At 40.2% G+C, this 15819-nt stretch overlaps 1 protein-coding gene across 7 annotated transcripts in view; it reads right to left on the reverse strand.

Moving 5' to 3' along the window:
- Positions 1-15819, reverse strand: part of LOC122748995 (LIM and senescent cell antigen-like-containing domain protein 1) — a 224781-nt gene that overhangs the window by 44666 nt on the left and 164296 nt on the right. For 3 of the 7 annotated variants that reach the window (XM_043995131.1, XM_043995129.1, XM_043995130.1), the window contains exon 1: positions 2109-2343. The exons of the other annotated variants lie outside the window; for them this stretch is intronic. In XM_043995131.1, the coding sequence (XP_043851066.1) occupies positions 2109-2290 (182 nt within the window). In that variant the 5' untranslated portion in view covers positions 2291-2343. Of the gene's footprint in view, positions 1-2108; positions 2344-15819 lie in introns of those variants that run through there. 7 annotated transcript variants of the gene reach the window in all.

Here is a 15819-nt window from a genome sequence, read left to right on the forward strand (position 1 = left end):
ATTAAGTCAATTTATTCTAAAATGAGTGTTGGGGGCAGCTAGATGGCACAGTGGATAGAGCACCAGCCCTGGAGTCAGGAGTACCTGAGCTCAAATCCGGCCTCAGACACTTAACAATTACTAGCTGTGTGACCCTGAGCAAGTCACTTAACCCCCATTGCCTCACTAAAAAAACAAATAAATAAAAATAAAATGAGTGTTACCTAAGTCTAGTTCTCTACAGTTAAATGTGTCAGCCTCCACCCTTCATTTGTTGTAACTTTCTGAAAATAATAATTATACATATTTATGTAGAATATTGCATTTTACAAAACATCATTCATAGCAACTGTGAACTAGGTAGCATAGTTATAATCACTCCTATTTTACAAATGAAGACCCTAAGGCTCAGAGAGAAATGGAAATCACCTAGTCCAATTCTCTTATTTTAAGAATGAGAAAACCTGGGCTTAGGGAGTTTAAATTATTTACCCACTGTCAGAAGGATAGTTAGAAAGGAAGCCTAGAAGCCTGGGCCTTCTTACTCTAAATACAGTACCCTTTTCACCACAGTGTACAAGATTAATCAATAATTCAACATATGAGCGCTCATAAAGCATTTACTAGCACAAGCAGATTTTCTGGTTTTAGTCAGAATACCACAAAGTTCTAGAGGACGTCTCTAGAAATTCCCTGGATAAGACATCTTCCATTCTCCTTTGTAAATCTGGGAGGTCCCCGGGGATAAAACATTGAATAGAGTTTCAGTCCCCCCTTCTCCAATATAAATTGGCTCAGTTTTGTTGATTCTTTTTTTCCCCTCTAGTCTCATTTTCTTTCTTTCTTTAAAATATATTCTTTGTTATATGTAATAGCTCTCTGGGAGAGGAAGTATACAGAAGTAAATTAAGACTACATAAGAAACAAAATAAAGCATGTCCCCAAAGTCTCAATGAAATTCTCAGATTCTCATAGCTTAGAACTGCAGACACTTTTGGGACACCTTATATATGAATAAAAAATTGTTTTAAAACAAAAATTCATTGGACAACACAAATGTTCATCACAATATGATGACAGCAATCTCTAATCTCTCAATAAAGGGAGCTGTTATATGGGGTCAAAGGGCTACATTCTAGTACTCTAGTGCACTTAAGGGTTACCTGCAAAGAAGAGTAAAGGCAGTTGTGAAATGTGGTAAACCAGACCAATGACAGTCATTAATTCAATCTTTACTCATTTGGAATGTTCAATAAAACAAAAAGTATAATAATTTAACTTGGGCATGTTAATTGTTTATGTCTATACTACTGAGAAGGGGGGGGGGGGCTTGCCTAGCAGAGAAATTTTATTTCCATAATTGTGATCTCATTAATGTGGACATTCCTATATCATTGCAGACCAATAATCATCTTATGCCTTTTCATCTTTTGTGATTATTGCCCCCCCCAATTAATCCTACAGAGGATCTTACGGTATTATTTATGCCATAATCGCTTTAAGAAGCTCTAAAAGCATTTATTAATATGTATCCAACTTGGTCAATCAAACTATTTTTATTCATTAAATCAAGTCCCCTAAGAACCATTACTAGATTATAACCTAGTTCCAGGCACTGTAGGTAGATGTACAAAATGTATTAAAAATATACAAAATGTACAAAAAATTACTTTCTTGATAAATATGCTGTCAGAGCCTCTAAGCATTTCCCTCTCAAATGTGTCTTGAAATTTAACAGTATCTAAAATGGGCAAAAATTTTAAGATCTGATATGAAAATATAAGACCTCATTACTTTGGAGTGTGGAGTAAACATTTCTTCATAATGCTATGAAAGAAATGATTTGTCTTTGTTGCTATTAGCCCCTACTAAATGAAAAAAAAAAGTGACTACTGCATCTAACCTAAGAGTATTTCTATGTTAATGAACCACATTAACTAGCAAAATCAAGAGCAACTATGGCAGACACAAACCCATCAACTTGTTAACAGCAAGCATATTTAGCAATGCCTCACCCTTCAAAACCATTCCTACAAGGACACAATGTCAGAACAGCAAGTGACTTGAAAATGCTAAGAACACTAGATTCCCATCAGTAAAGTGCCCACCCTGGGAGAGGGAAAACTTACAATCTTGCATAAAAGTCACAGAATTCCTTGTAGACTTTTATGTCACTTTGCCTACGTTGCAGTTTGGACACAGCCTTCTCGCCTTCATTCCCATCAGCATCGTGGACATCATTAATTACCGTCTGTGGGATTTCTTCATTTTCTGGGATGACAAAGGGGTGTACCCTGCCTGGGAATGCCATCCTGAAGCGGTAACTTATCTGAGAGCTCTGACACTGGGTCAGAAAGCTGCGGACTACACACACCAGCGGGAGAAATAGTATACAGGACTTCCCCCCTGATTCCCAGCAATGGGATTCACTTCCACTGTTTACACGTCAGTTAGGCAGGCTTTATGAGGGCTCCACAGAAGCTTCAAGTTAAGAGCCCAGAGGCGCAGGAGACAGGATGACAAGGTATGATTTACTTGGGCTTGCTGGAAGCCCTACACGGCAAACATTCCACTGGTGCTGTAGCACAAACTCAGGGAGGGAGGGCATTCTTTACTATCTATTACAGACTATGAACATTCTACCATAGCACAGGGGAAGTATTTTACGGCCATCCAAGACTCATACTCATACTCATTCTCTCTCTCTCTCTCCCTCACCCCATAGTATATTTATTTCCAGATTCTAAAAATATTGTGTGTGTAAAGCACTAGATTCTAACTAAACTCAAACAGAAAGAGGGACCACTAAACCATACATAAGGATCCCTACAAGACATATAATGACTTAGAAAACCACATATTAACATTATATATGTTTTATTGTATTTTGTATATTTTGTTAACTATTTCTCAATTATATTTAAATCTTTTTCAGGCCACACTCAAGAAGTGTTGTGGGCTGCATGCACGTTTGACACCTCTGGTCTAGCAAACAGTTAGGGGGCAGCTAGGTGGCGCAGTGGATAGAGCACCGGCCCTGGATTCAAGAGGACCTGGGTTCAAATCCAGCCTCAGACCCTTGACACTTACTAGCTGTGTGACCCTGGGCAAGTCACTTAACCCCAATTGCCTCACCAAAAAAAAAAAAAAAAAAGGTAAAAAAACCCAGTTAGGACAGCTCTAAATCTAGTCATAGCTATGTCTTCTTAATATAGTTTTTGTTAAGTGCTTTTAATTTTTTATTAACATCAGTGTCCATTCCTAGTAGCCTCCTGCCACTAGAGGTCTTTGTTGTAACTAAAACAAATAAGTAAAAAAAACCACAACACAAAACTAAACCTGGTTAAGCCTATCAATCACAGTGGTTTAGACATAGTACTCCTTATTTGTGGTCCACCACACCTCCCCACCAAAAAGAGCAAAGTATATACTATCAACAGTCTTCTTCTTATGTCTTCTTATGATTTAATTTACATGATGGTGGTCACTGTGTTCATCTTTCTCTTGGTTCTGCTTTCTTTGTTCTGTTCTTACCAAGTAATATTATTCCATCATACCACAATTTGTTCAGCCACCTCCCGATCGATGGGTAGACACTGTTTTCTGTCCTTTTGCTACTATAAAAAAGTACAGTTATAAATATTTTGACACATATGGATCTGTCATTGATCTCCTTGGGGAATATGCCCAGTAGCGGAATTGCTGGGTCAAAGGGTATGAACAGTTCAGTAACTTTTTTTTTCCCAGTAACTTTTAAAAAACCAGTGTTAACATCATTGTACCTCTATTTCTTTGTCAGTAGAAGAAACCAGATGTTCTCTCTGGAGAGCAACTCTTTGAGAAGGATGGGAGGGGGAAAAACATTTATTAAATACCTACTATGTGCCAGGCACTGTGTTAAGCATTTTACAAGTATAATTTAAGTTCATCCTCACAACAAGCCCAAGGAGGTTGGTACTATTATTGTTCTCATTTGATAGCTGAGCAAACTAAGGCAGAGTAAGATTAAGTGACAGCTAGTATACATTTGAGGCCAAATTTGAAATCGGGTCTTCCTGACTTCAGGCCCAGTGTTCCATTCATTGGGCCACCTAGCCCCTCTTTTTAGAAGGTATGCAGTGACAATCCAATGTATGGAATACTTTTGACAACCAATCAGTAAGCATTTATTAAGTGCCTATTATGTGCCAAGCACAGTGTACTAGACACTGGTGATACAAATATAAAATCAAGGAAGTTCCTTCTCTGAAGGAGCTCATATTCTATTGGAAGATATAACAAAGCAGCACGATATTAATCTGAGCACTGTTAACATCTTATATTACAACATATGAGCCTTAAGTGGTGGGGAAGACAAAAAGCCTTCTTGTACAGTTTGAAGCTTCATTTCACTTCTACATTCAGATATAAACTTAATTTTTCAATTAACTTCAATTAAAAAAAACATTTTCTCTTGCTTCCATCTCCCATCAGAAAAAATAAAAATAGAAACAAAACCCTCGTAACAAATATGCATAGGCAAGCCAAACAAATTTCTGTATTGGCCAGGTGCAAATGCACACACGTTTCATACATTTGAATTTAGACACACAAGGAATTGGTTTACAAGTTTAGATTTTGTAAGGAGGTGCCAGTGTGAAACTAAAAAAATATATATTTTTAAATGCTCATGGCATCCCAGAGCTACCACATTTCCCTGCCTACATGTTTCCCATTTCAAAGATGTTGATGCTGAGGTCCAGAAGATGAATGACTGGTACAAAGGCAACAGTGGTCTATTTAGGACTGGAAACTACGCCTCTGGACTCCTGATACAGTTCCCTTTCTCTCTGTCTCATCTGGAGACATTTTATAATATAAATAAAACAAACGTATGGAAAAAATCAAAACCTTCCCAAAGTTACCGCTGAGTAGTGGAAAAAGCCCTGGCTACATTTAGGATGTTCCCTGCAAGCCTGGCCTAAACCACTGCTCCTAAATCTTTAGTCTAAAACTGATTCCACTGACTTGGGAATGAGGTCTAGAAGGAACAGAACAGTCCTGAGTTTCCTTCTTTTTTCCCCTCTAACTACTGAGCTTAGCTCCTGAATCACAAAGAAGGTAATGAAATTGACAGAAAAGAGGATCCTCTAATAGGCTGCTTCATCTACTCCCTTTTCCTTGGTACTTTATGAATCCTCACAAGGCTCGCAATCAATATTTCTTTCTTTTTTTTTCTTTTTTTGGTGAGGCAATTGGGGTTAAGTGACTTGCCCAGGGTCACACAGCTAGTAAGTGTTAAGTGTCTGAGGCCGGATTTGAACTCAGGTACTCCTGAATCCAGGGCCGGTGCTCTATCCACTGCGCCACCTAGCTGCCCCAATCAATATTTCTTAATTTACTGTTATCTCTAGGCCTCCATCTCAACGTCTCCATCAGCAGCCAACACAGGGGCAGTTCTTTAGTCTTCTGGTCCTCCTCTCCAACACACATGCAGCACTTGACTTTCCTCCTTTACCCTAGGGACCTGTTTTAGTAAGCTTTGCAGCAGATCCATTTGCCCCACCAGAAAGCCTATGTTATGGTGAACAATGGTCAGACTTGTGTTTGTTGGTGTTCTTTAATCTAACATTCTTGGGCAGCTAGGTGGCGCAGTAGATAGAGCACCGGCCCTGGAGTCAGGAGTACCTAAATTCAAACCTGGCCTCAGACACTTAACACTTACTAGCTGTGTGACCCTGGGAAAGTCACTTAATCCCAATTGCCTCACTTAAAAAAACAAACAAAAAAACATTCTTTCCAAATCTAAATTTTTACTACCTTCCTTCTTTCCATATGATTGATAAAATTCTTGAATTTTATCAAATAGAGACCTCAAAGGACAAAAAGAAGCTTCCCATGATCTGTAAGAGATCTCTCTCTCTCTCAGTTCAATCTGGTCCCAGACGCTTACTAGCTGTGTGACCCTGGGCAAGTCACTTAACCCTCATTGCCCCACAAAAAAAACCCCAAAACAAAACAAAAGAAAATAATCTGGAGAGGCAAACCACTTTGATATCTTTGCCAAGAAAACCCCAAATAGGGTTCTGAAGAGTCAGATACAACTGAAAACAGCTAAACAACAATAGCAACTACTGAAGTACTAAATACAAGTGCATGAAAAGAGCTTCAATAATATTCAATCTTTTTTTTTTGAGGCAATTGGGGTTAAGTGACTTGCCCAGGGTCACACAGCTAGTGTCTGATGCCGGATTTGAACTCAGATCCTCCTGATTCCAGGGCTGGTGCTCTGTCCACTGTACCATCTAGCTGCCCTGGAGCTTCAATAATATTAAAAGAGTCAACGTTTCTCCCACTACATAAGGAAGGACTGGGATAAACTCCTCTACTACTGTAAACTTATAAGGCCTTACTCTTCTCAAAAGCCTGTGTAAGCTGATAATTCAATTAATCACTCATTTCATCTTGAAACCATGGATTAAAACCAAAGGAAAAGTTTTTTTAAGGGTCTAAATATCTGAGTTATTATTTTCAACTGGGCAAGGAAGAAGATGAAGGAGTATTTAAGGCCATGTCAATAAAAGTTGCTGAGGTTCAAGTTTTCAATCCCAAGCAGTTTGTTATTTATAAAGCATTTGTTGGCACCTAATAAAGTCAGCTAAAAAATATAAACAATCTTTTGGGGAGTAATTGTAATTCTGAGAGAAATATTTATCTCAAGTCACTTGATTTATGGTCCTGCTGCCACCACAGCAGTACAATCAAACCAACAGCTGTTAGGGGAAATTAGCAAGAGGGGAGGGGGGCAGTTCTGAAAAAGCCGCCGTTTGGGGCTATCATATATTTGCTTTAACAGAAAGTAGCCGTGGCATCAGAGAGGATCACTGAATCTGGATTCCTGAGGCTAGTTCCACCAGGGTTCCAAGAGACTGGGCTAATCTCAGCCCAAGAGTAAACTAAATTGACCTCTTTATAATTTATTTATAAAAGACTCTCTCTACACTTGAATGGACAGTTTGGGTCCAGATCAGGCCCAGATAACAAAGTATACAACATCTAAACAGAGAAGCATATACATCCCTGATCATTTGAGCAGGATGAGAAAGCTCGTAGCTAGCTAGAGAGACCAAGAAACGTTTCCTATAGGAAATGGCACGTGAGCTGAACTTTGAAGGCATTCTAAGGATTCTAAGAGGGAGCACCTGTCAGTTGCAGCATGGAGGACAGTGTGTACAAAGGCACAGGGAAGGGAGATGGAACACCCAGTTTAAGGAACATCGAGTAGGTCAGTCCTACTGGAAAGGTCAAGTCCATGAAGGGGAGTAGTAGAAAAGGATTCTGGAAGGTTAAGCTGAAGCTAGATTGGACATGGGAGTGTGCAATTTGTCCAACAGGCAACAGGGATCAAATGAAAATTCTGGAGCAGGAAAGTAGAAACTGGCTGGACTTATGCTTTAGGAAGATTATTTGGGCAGCTGTCTGGAGGATGGAATGAATTATCACAGTATCTCAGAGTGAGAATGGACTTCAGTAGTCAACTTGACCAACCTATACCTGAACATGAATTCATTCCCCCTACAATATACCCAGCTTTTGCCTGAAGACTTTTAATGGGGGCAGCTAGGTGGTGTAGTGGATAGAAGAACACCAGCCCTGGAATTAGGAAGACCTGAGTTCAAATCTGACCTCAGACACTTACTGGCTGTGTGACCCTAAGCCAATCACTTAACTCTGATTGCTCCCCCCTCCCCAAAAGACCTCTAATGAGGGTGAATCCACTATCTCCCAAGATAGTCTGTTCTATTTTTAACTATCTCTAGTTATTAAATTTTCCCTTAATCTAAATCTTCCTCTGCAAATGTTTTTCCATTGCTCCAAGTTCAAGAAGAACCAGTCCATATGAGAGTTATATTTGAAAGCACCAATATTTTCTTTAATTAATCCTCAAATGGAATAAATTCAAAGATCTTTGATTGCCTTCCGTTAGTACTCTCGGGCTTATTATCAATACCGTAAGTGGTATTTGAGAAATCTTTGGGGGGGGGGGATTGTTTATACATGTTTGTAACAGGGGCTGTGTTTTTCATTCATTCTCACTGAGCAAAGGGATTGGAAAGGGAAAGTGAAAAGATAGGTTTCTACCAATTCAAACAAATAAAATTAATTTTGTTTTGTTTTTGTGTGGAAATGAGGGTTAAGTGACTTGTCCAGGGTCACATAGCTAGTAAGTGTCAAGTGTCTGAGGCTGGATTTGAACTCAGGTCCTTCTGAATCCAGGGCTGGTGGTTTACCTACTGCGCAACCCCAAAATTAGTATTTTTTTTTTAAAGAAAGAAGTGTTTGAGCTTTGTCTCGAAGGAAGAAGGGGTTTCTAAGAGGTAGTGGAAAAAAGGGAGTCCATTACAGACCCACATAACAGCCAGGATAAAAGTGCAGGGAAGTGGACATGGAGTGTTTGTTCTAGGTAAGGAACGGTGATCTACTTTCTCCATGAAGCCTTCCTTTACTGATCCCAACTGCTAGTATCCTCCCTCCCACCTATCTTGTACTTAACAACAAGCAGAATTGTCGATCAGTCAGTAAACATTTATAAAGTGTCCAGTATGTTCCAGGCATGGTGCTAAGTACTGGGAGTACAAAGAAAGGCAAAAGACAGTCCCTGTTCCCAAGGAGCTCACAATCTAATGGGGGAGACAAAATAAAGGCTACTATGTACAAACAAGATAGAAACAGGATAAATTGGTTATTATAATCAACAGAAGGAAAGTATGAGCAACGGAAGGTTTGGGGGTGGGGGAGGAATTGAGAACTACCTAGTATTTATTCTTTTCATTTTTATTCAGTGTGTAAGTGCTTGTCTCTCACAACAGACTGTAAGCTCTTTGAAAGCAGGGCTTATTTCATTCCTTGTATTTACATCCTCTGCATCTAGCACAGCTGATAAAACATAATAGGCACTTACTAATAATTATTGCTTTCTTGTTTGATAGTTTGATAACACAACCAAGGTCAGTAAGAATTTATGAAATGTTAGGGGCAGCTAGATGGCACAGTGGATACAGCACGGGCCCTGGATTCAGGAGGACCTGAGTTCAGGTCTGGCCTCAGACACTTTACACTTACTGGCTGCGTGACCCTGGGTAAGTCACTTAACCCTCAATGCCCTGCAAGATAGATAGATAGATAAAAAATAAATTTAAAAAAGAATTTATAGAGTGCATATCATGTACTGGGGACCCAAAAGAAGGCAAAACCATGGTTCCTGCCTTCAATGAGCTGACATTCTTTTTTTTGTGTGTGGGGGGGACAATGGGGGTTAAGTGACTTGCCCAAGGTCACACAGCTAGTAAGTGTCAAGTGTCTGAGGCCGGATTTGAACTCAGGTACTCCTGAATCCAGGGCCGGTGCTTTATCCACTGTGCCACCTAGCCGCCCCCGAGCTGACATTCTAATGGAGGAGACAGTATGTAAACAACCTTATTAAAGGAAATACCCTTCTAGAGCAGGTATCCCTTTGACTCAAACTTGACTCACACAGCTTTTAAAGAAATGGCATCATTTATTAAAATGCCCCTAAATAGCACTGACTGAATATTCAACGGGACCTAAGTTCATCTCTCCTAAGTACTCTCTCTAGCAGGATTTTTTGTTTGTTTGTTTTGCGTGAGGCAATGGGGATTAAGTGACTTGCTCAGGGTCACACAGCTAGTTAAGTGTCAAGTGTCTGAGGCTGGATTTGAACTCAGGTCCTCCTGAATCCAGGGCCAGTGCTCTATCCGCTGTGCCACCTAGCTGCCCCCTCTAGCAGGTTTTAAAACCCAGATCAACTGTTTTAGGTAACTGCCTGTAAAATAAGGGTAGGGGTTCAGGGGGACTCTTACATAGGCAATGGCATCAAGTGGCCTGCATGATATTTCATTTTATTCCACAAATAGACATGCATCATACTCAGATCTCTGAACTAGGTACTTGGCATTAACAGCTGCCGTTGGGCAATGTAATTGCACTGCTGGAAGCAAACAAGCCATCTTGCTCCAGCTCAATGGCTTCTGTGTCATTTTGTGCAGTCCAAAGTGACAAAATTGCCTCGCTTGGTTTCTGGGAGGCCAGACTGAACTTTTTTCAGTGTGATTTTCAAACACACTCAAATGGAAAGTTTAATCTTAATATTCCTCAGACAGCTCAGAACAGAAGCAACATGACATGCAAATACTGACACTAATTGGAAAATCCTCTCTTGTCTCCAAGGTTCTAATACCACGCTCTGTTCTTTCTTTCCATTAGACAATGAGGGAAAGGACTCGGCCAGAAAGGAGACAGTTAGATTCAATTAGTGTGCACTCTTGCCTTTTGGGTCCAAATTCGTAAGCAAAAAGAAAAGTCTTCTTCCTCTCTAAGGGGTTTGAAGGTGGGAATATTTTTCTCTTCCCTAACATTTTTTAAAAAGTTCAAAATGATAAAATTATTATTTTAAAAACAGTATTATTCTTGATAGAGTTGATTATTAGATAGCATTAGTTAGCATTCTTAGTGCATAGTAATACTTTTTGAGGAAAAACCCTACACTCTAAAATAGAAAACTGGTTTAAGAACCTTGAGTAGGAAAATTCTTTACTTGATACAGATTAAAGAAATATAGTAATACCCCTTTCCCTGACAAAAAAGGAGAGTGTGGCAAGGTGATTATCTATAATAAGGGTTACTATTCTTTTTTTTTTTTTTAGTGAGGCAATTGGGGTTAAGTGACTTGCCCAGGGTCACACAGCTAGTAAGTGATAAGTGTCTGAGGCTGAATTTGAACTCAGGTACTCCTGACTCCAAGGGCCAGTGCTCTATCAACTGCACCACCTAGCTGCCCCAGGGTTACTATTCTTAAAAACAAAACAAAACAAAAAAAACACAGTTTAAAATCCCCCCTTCCCCGTTTTGATTTCACTGTTCTCTCTGTTCAGTTTATAGTTAGTAATTTCAACCAGGGACTTTTTCTCAAATTTCCCACCCCTTTATCCCTCAGTTATTCTCACCCCCTACTAATTTTCAACCATGGGTCACCCAGCACAATCTCCCTTCTCTGTATCTGCTCCCAAGTTGCTGAGTGATGCTATATCAAGTTACTTGGCCACACAAACTGAGGTTAATCACACTACAGTTATGGTTAACTAATTGTAACTGGGCCCTCCCCACTGCATGGCAAGCATTCTATTATCTTTAACTTCTGCCCTACCATACTTTAAAGAATAGCTATACCAGGGCAGCTAGGTGGCACAGTGGATAGAACACTGGCCCTGGAGTCAGGAGGACCTGAGTTCAAATCCAGCCTCAGGCACTTAACACTAGCTGTGTGACCCTAGGCAAGTCACCTAACCCCAAATGCCTCACCAAAAAAAAAAAAAAAAAAGAATAGCTATACGAAATCATTTTCTTTTGCCTCAATTCCATTCCTCTCTTACTTTCTTCCATTCCTTTTCTTCTTCTCTCTTTTCAGATGACCTCATCTCTTTTTTTTTGGGGGGGGGGGACAATGAGAGTTAAGTGACTTGCCCAGGGTCACACAGCTAGTAAGTGTCAAGTGTCTGAGGCCCGATTTGAACTCAGGTCCTCCTGAATCCAGAGCCGGTGCTCTATCCATTGCGCCACCTAGCTGCCCTATGACCTCATCTCTTTACTGAGAACAGTGTGGTCACTGAGCATGAGCTCTTTCATTTTCCATCCTCTATACCTGAAAGCCTATATTCTCTCCATCCTTTCCTCAAGGTTCAGTGGATGAGGAATCATGCCTTTGCCAGGACTAACTAATCCCTTTCTGTATATTCTTGTTCTCTTCCCTTTCCACGTTTCCTGGAACCTTGCTCCAGTGACTGTCCTGACCATTCTCCCTTCTTTTAAATTTCTGCCTCTTTATTGGATCTTTGCCTGCCACCTACATCCCAGAACTCTAGCTTAAAAACCTGCCAGATGACCAAAGATGTCTCTCCATGATCCTACTACTCCTTTCAGTTATCCTGTCTTACCTCGAAAAATGTTTGACCTTTTTTCTAATTCAAGCTGGGGGAATAAGCACCTATCATGTGACAGGTATTGTGCTCAATAATATCTCATTTCATCTTCATAATAACCCTGGGAGACAGGTGCTGTTATTATCCTCATTTTACAGTGGAGGAAACTGAGGCAAACAGAGATTAACTGACTTGCCCAGGGTCACACAGCTAGTGTCTGAAATTGGATTCCTAACTCCAGGCCCAGTACTCACTCTTTTTTTGCAGGGCAATTGGGGTTAAGTGACTTGCCCAAGGTCACACAGCTAGTAAGTGTCAAGTGTCTGAGACTGGATTTGAACTCAGGTACTCCTGAATCCAGGGCCGGTGCTTCATCCACTGCACCACTTAGCTGCCCCCCAGTACTCACTCTTATCCATTGCACCACCTAGCTGCCTACAGTGTATCTGCTCCTCAACTAGCTGCTTCATTATTCTATTCATTATTCTACCAGTTCTTTGCCTGCCTGACCCCTTTACTCTTCTTTCAGAGAACTCTCCCATTCATATACTCCCAGGACTTCAATGATTGATTCTATGCAGAAAAATTCAAAATCTCTTCTCTTTCCACTAACTTATCACATATATCCAAGTATCCTGTGGGACAACTCCATCTGTATCTTAAACCCACATCCTATATTAAACTTATTTTTCTCTTCTGAACCTGTCTTTTCTAACAACTTACCTATTTCTGCTGATAGCAGTATATTTATCAGTCACCTAGAGTAGAAATCTTGGATTCTGTCCCCCTTCCCCTTTTCCTTCACTGAGCCATACCCCTAACTCATCCAATTAGTTAGTCGGTGGATTCTAACAATCGATATTAACTATTTCTCCCTTATACAAAGCTTTCTCACCCTCAGTGTCAACATCCTAATTCAATCCCTTGTATCACCCCTGACCTTGAATTATCATCTCCTAAATGGTCTCTTTGCCTCTAGTTCAGGAATTCTTAACTTTTTGGTGTCATGGACTCCTTTAGAAGTCTGGATGATCCCTTCTCAGAAAAAAAAAAGTGTCTTTAAAAAAATTCAGTTAAAGATTAGCAGAGGGAAAAAGATGTAATTCCCTAAATTCATGAGTCTGTTATAATCTAACCAATGGATTTCAGGTTAAGAACCCTTGTTGGGACACTGCTGTGACAATAAACTTCTCCAGTGTACAAGTTTGTCCATGCCACATTTCCTTGTTCAAATATAAACCTTTCAGCCTGACATTTAGGGTCTCTTCAATGCTATTCCTTTTTTTTTTTAAGTGAGGCAATTGGGGTTAACTGACTTGCCCAAGGTCACACAGCTAGTAAGTGTTAAGTGTCTGAGGCTGGATTTGAACTCAGGTACTCCTGACTCCAGGGCCAGTGCTCTATCCACTGCGCCATCTAGCTGCCCCTCTGCAGCTCATTTTACAAATAAGAAAACTAAGGCAAACAGAGTTAGGTGACTTGCCCAGGGTCACACAGCTAAGCAGTGTCTGAGGCCAGATTTGAACTCAGGAAGAGGAGTCTTCCTGACTCCAGGCCTGGTGCTCTATCTACTGTGTCACCTAGCTGCCATTAGTGCATAGTCAAGGCTTAAAAATACTTATTGATTGGGTAGTCTCTTCAGGGACACAGATCAAAACCTCTCCTCATCTCAGCAGGCCATTTAAAGAGTTGCTTTGGTGGTCAAAAATAAAATCATAACCTATTGGCCAATCCTCTGACGATAAGCCTTTCTGAAGGTAGCTAGGCTGGTTCTTTGAGAACAGATAGAAGTTCTGTCTGTCACCAGGTCCATAATTAAAACCTTTCCACGTTAGTTAGGAGCTGATAAGCCTTTTAAGCTTACTGACATCAACTTAAGAACTTAATGTTACCTGCATGCCACAATGAGGCATTATAGCAGGGCTTTCACAGGAGTTATATAGCCCCCAGTTATTACCACTGAAAACCTCTGTCTTACCAGCCTATCTGGTGCATGATAAATGTAGACTGTGGAGAAGTACACTAACTGCCAAACCACTCCAAATATGCTTTCTGCTTATTCTAAACCTCCATTTATGGTCATTTGGCCATTGATTGTGTTCAGTTCAGAACATTTGAGTGTCTACTATTTTCCTGCAGCAGTTCTCACTTGAAGGTCTCAATGCAGGTTTCCAATATTAGCTAAATATAATAACAACAATGTGTCCGTTGTCACTGTTCGCAGAAGTCCCACAGAGCAGGGCAGTCCATGCTAAGATAACCCTGGTTCGCCTTCTCTGTAATAGACTCTGGAAATAAGGATGCAGAGGAGGGGGAAAGGGAATCAGAGCGTTCTCTGGCTTTCTCCTTGTGATTACTCCCTTTGAGGTTAGACAGGGATTTTGGCCAAAAGTAAAACAGCAGTAAGAAGCCAAGACTTTTGGCAGTTCTCTCACAGCAAAAAAAAAAAAAAAAAATGGCTGGACGTGGGAGACAGGGAACGTGGGTTCGAATTCTGGCTTGGCTACTTCCATGTCAATTGATTGAAGGTTCTCTCCAGGGATGCAGATTAAGAGCATTTTAGCAGGCTATGCAATTTCATGGTGGCCAAAAAGAAACCCTTGATCTAAGCTATCTGTATTACTCTGGGCTGGTCCCTTAACCCTGCCGGGACTCAATCTCCTCATCTGTAAAATGAGAGTTGCACTAGATGATCTCTGAGGTTTCTTTTAGCTCTAAATCTATGATCTTAAGATACCTAAAACCCTGTCTTCAAACTTCCCTTCACAAAAAAAAAAAAGGCAATTGTTATTCTTGTTTTTATAGTAAATGAGAATCTGCTAACTATATTTACATAAAGAAACACAAAAGTTTAGAATGGGATAATAATAAACTATGGAGAACTGTTACCTTTTATTACAGGATGAGTTAGAGGACCTGAAAAAGAGGCATTTTGGGTTCCTCTTAGATTGTAAGCTCCCTGAGGGCAGGGGATGCCATTGGACTCCTTTTGTATACCCAGCACATAGCACAGTACCTGGAACAGAGCAGGCACTTAATGTTTACTAACAGACTGACTACACTTCTATATGGTTGGGTTCTTGGGTTTTTTCTTTCTTTAAAGCAGTGTCATAGAACTTGTAGGCAAGTACCTTTGTGTTGAATTCTCTTATTCATTATATGAGAAGCAGTATGATAGCATGGGCAGCTAGGCAGAGCAGTCATCTTCCTGAGTTCAAATGTGGCCTCAGATACTTACTAGCTGTGTGACCCTAGATAAGTCACTTCCCCCTGTTTGCCTCAGTTTCCTTATCTGTAAAATGAGCTAGAGAAGGAAATGGAAAATCCCTGTTATCTTTGCCAAGAAAACTCCAAATGGGGTTGAGAAGAGTTGGATATGACTGAACAACAACAACATGACAGAGAATAAAATGCAGGATTTGGAATCAGGAGGTCTAAGTTTGAATACCACCCCCCTCAGACACTTACTACCTGTATCACAGCAGTCTACTTCACCTGAGATCCTCAGTGTGTCTATCTGTAAAATGGGTAAATAATATATGATCTACTTCCCTCACAGGACTGTGGAAAGGAAGGTACTTTGTAAACTTTAAAGTGTCATATAAATGTGAGTTATTACTATGACAATCACAGAATTTTTAGAGCTGTGAGGGATTCAAGAGATCACCGTAGCCCAATCCCTTCATTTAATAAGGGAACTAGGGTCCTGGGAGGTTATGATTTGTCTGGGATCACGCAAGCTAGGAGATTGAAGAACCAGGACTGGCACCCAGCCAATGGATTTCTAAGATTCAAAGGTGAATATTGAGCATTTTTATCATGTGATTATTCAGTGAATAGCATTTTCCAGTTTATAAAGAGCATT

This window comes from Dromiciops gliroides, chromosome 3 (genome assembly GCF_019393635.1).
Source record: "Dromiciops gliroides isolate mDroGli1 chromosome 3, mDroGli1.pri, whole genome shotgun sequence".
Lineage (NCBI taxonomy): Eukaryota > Metazoa > Chordata > Mammalia > Microbiotheria > Microbiotheriidae > Dromiciops > Dromiciops gliroides.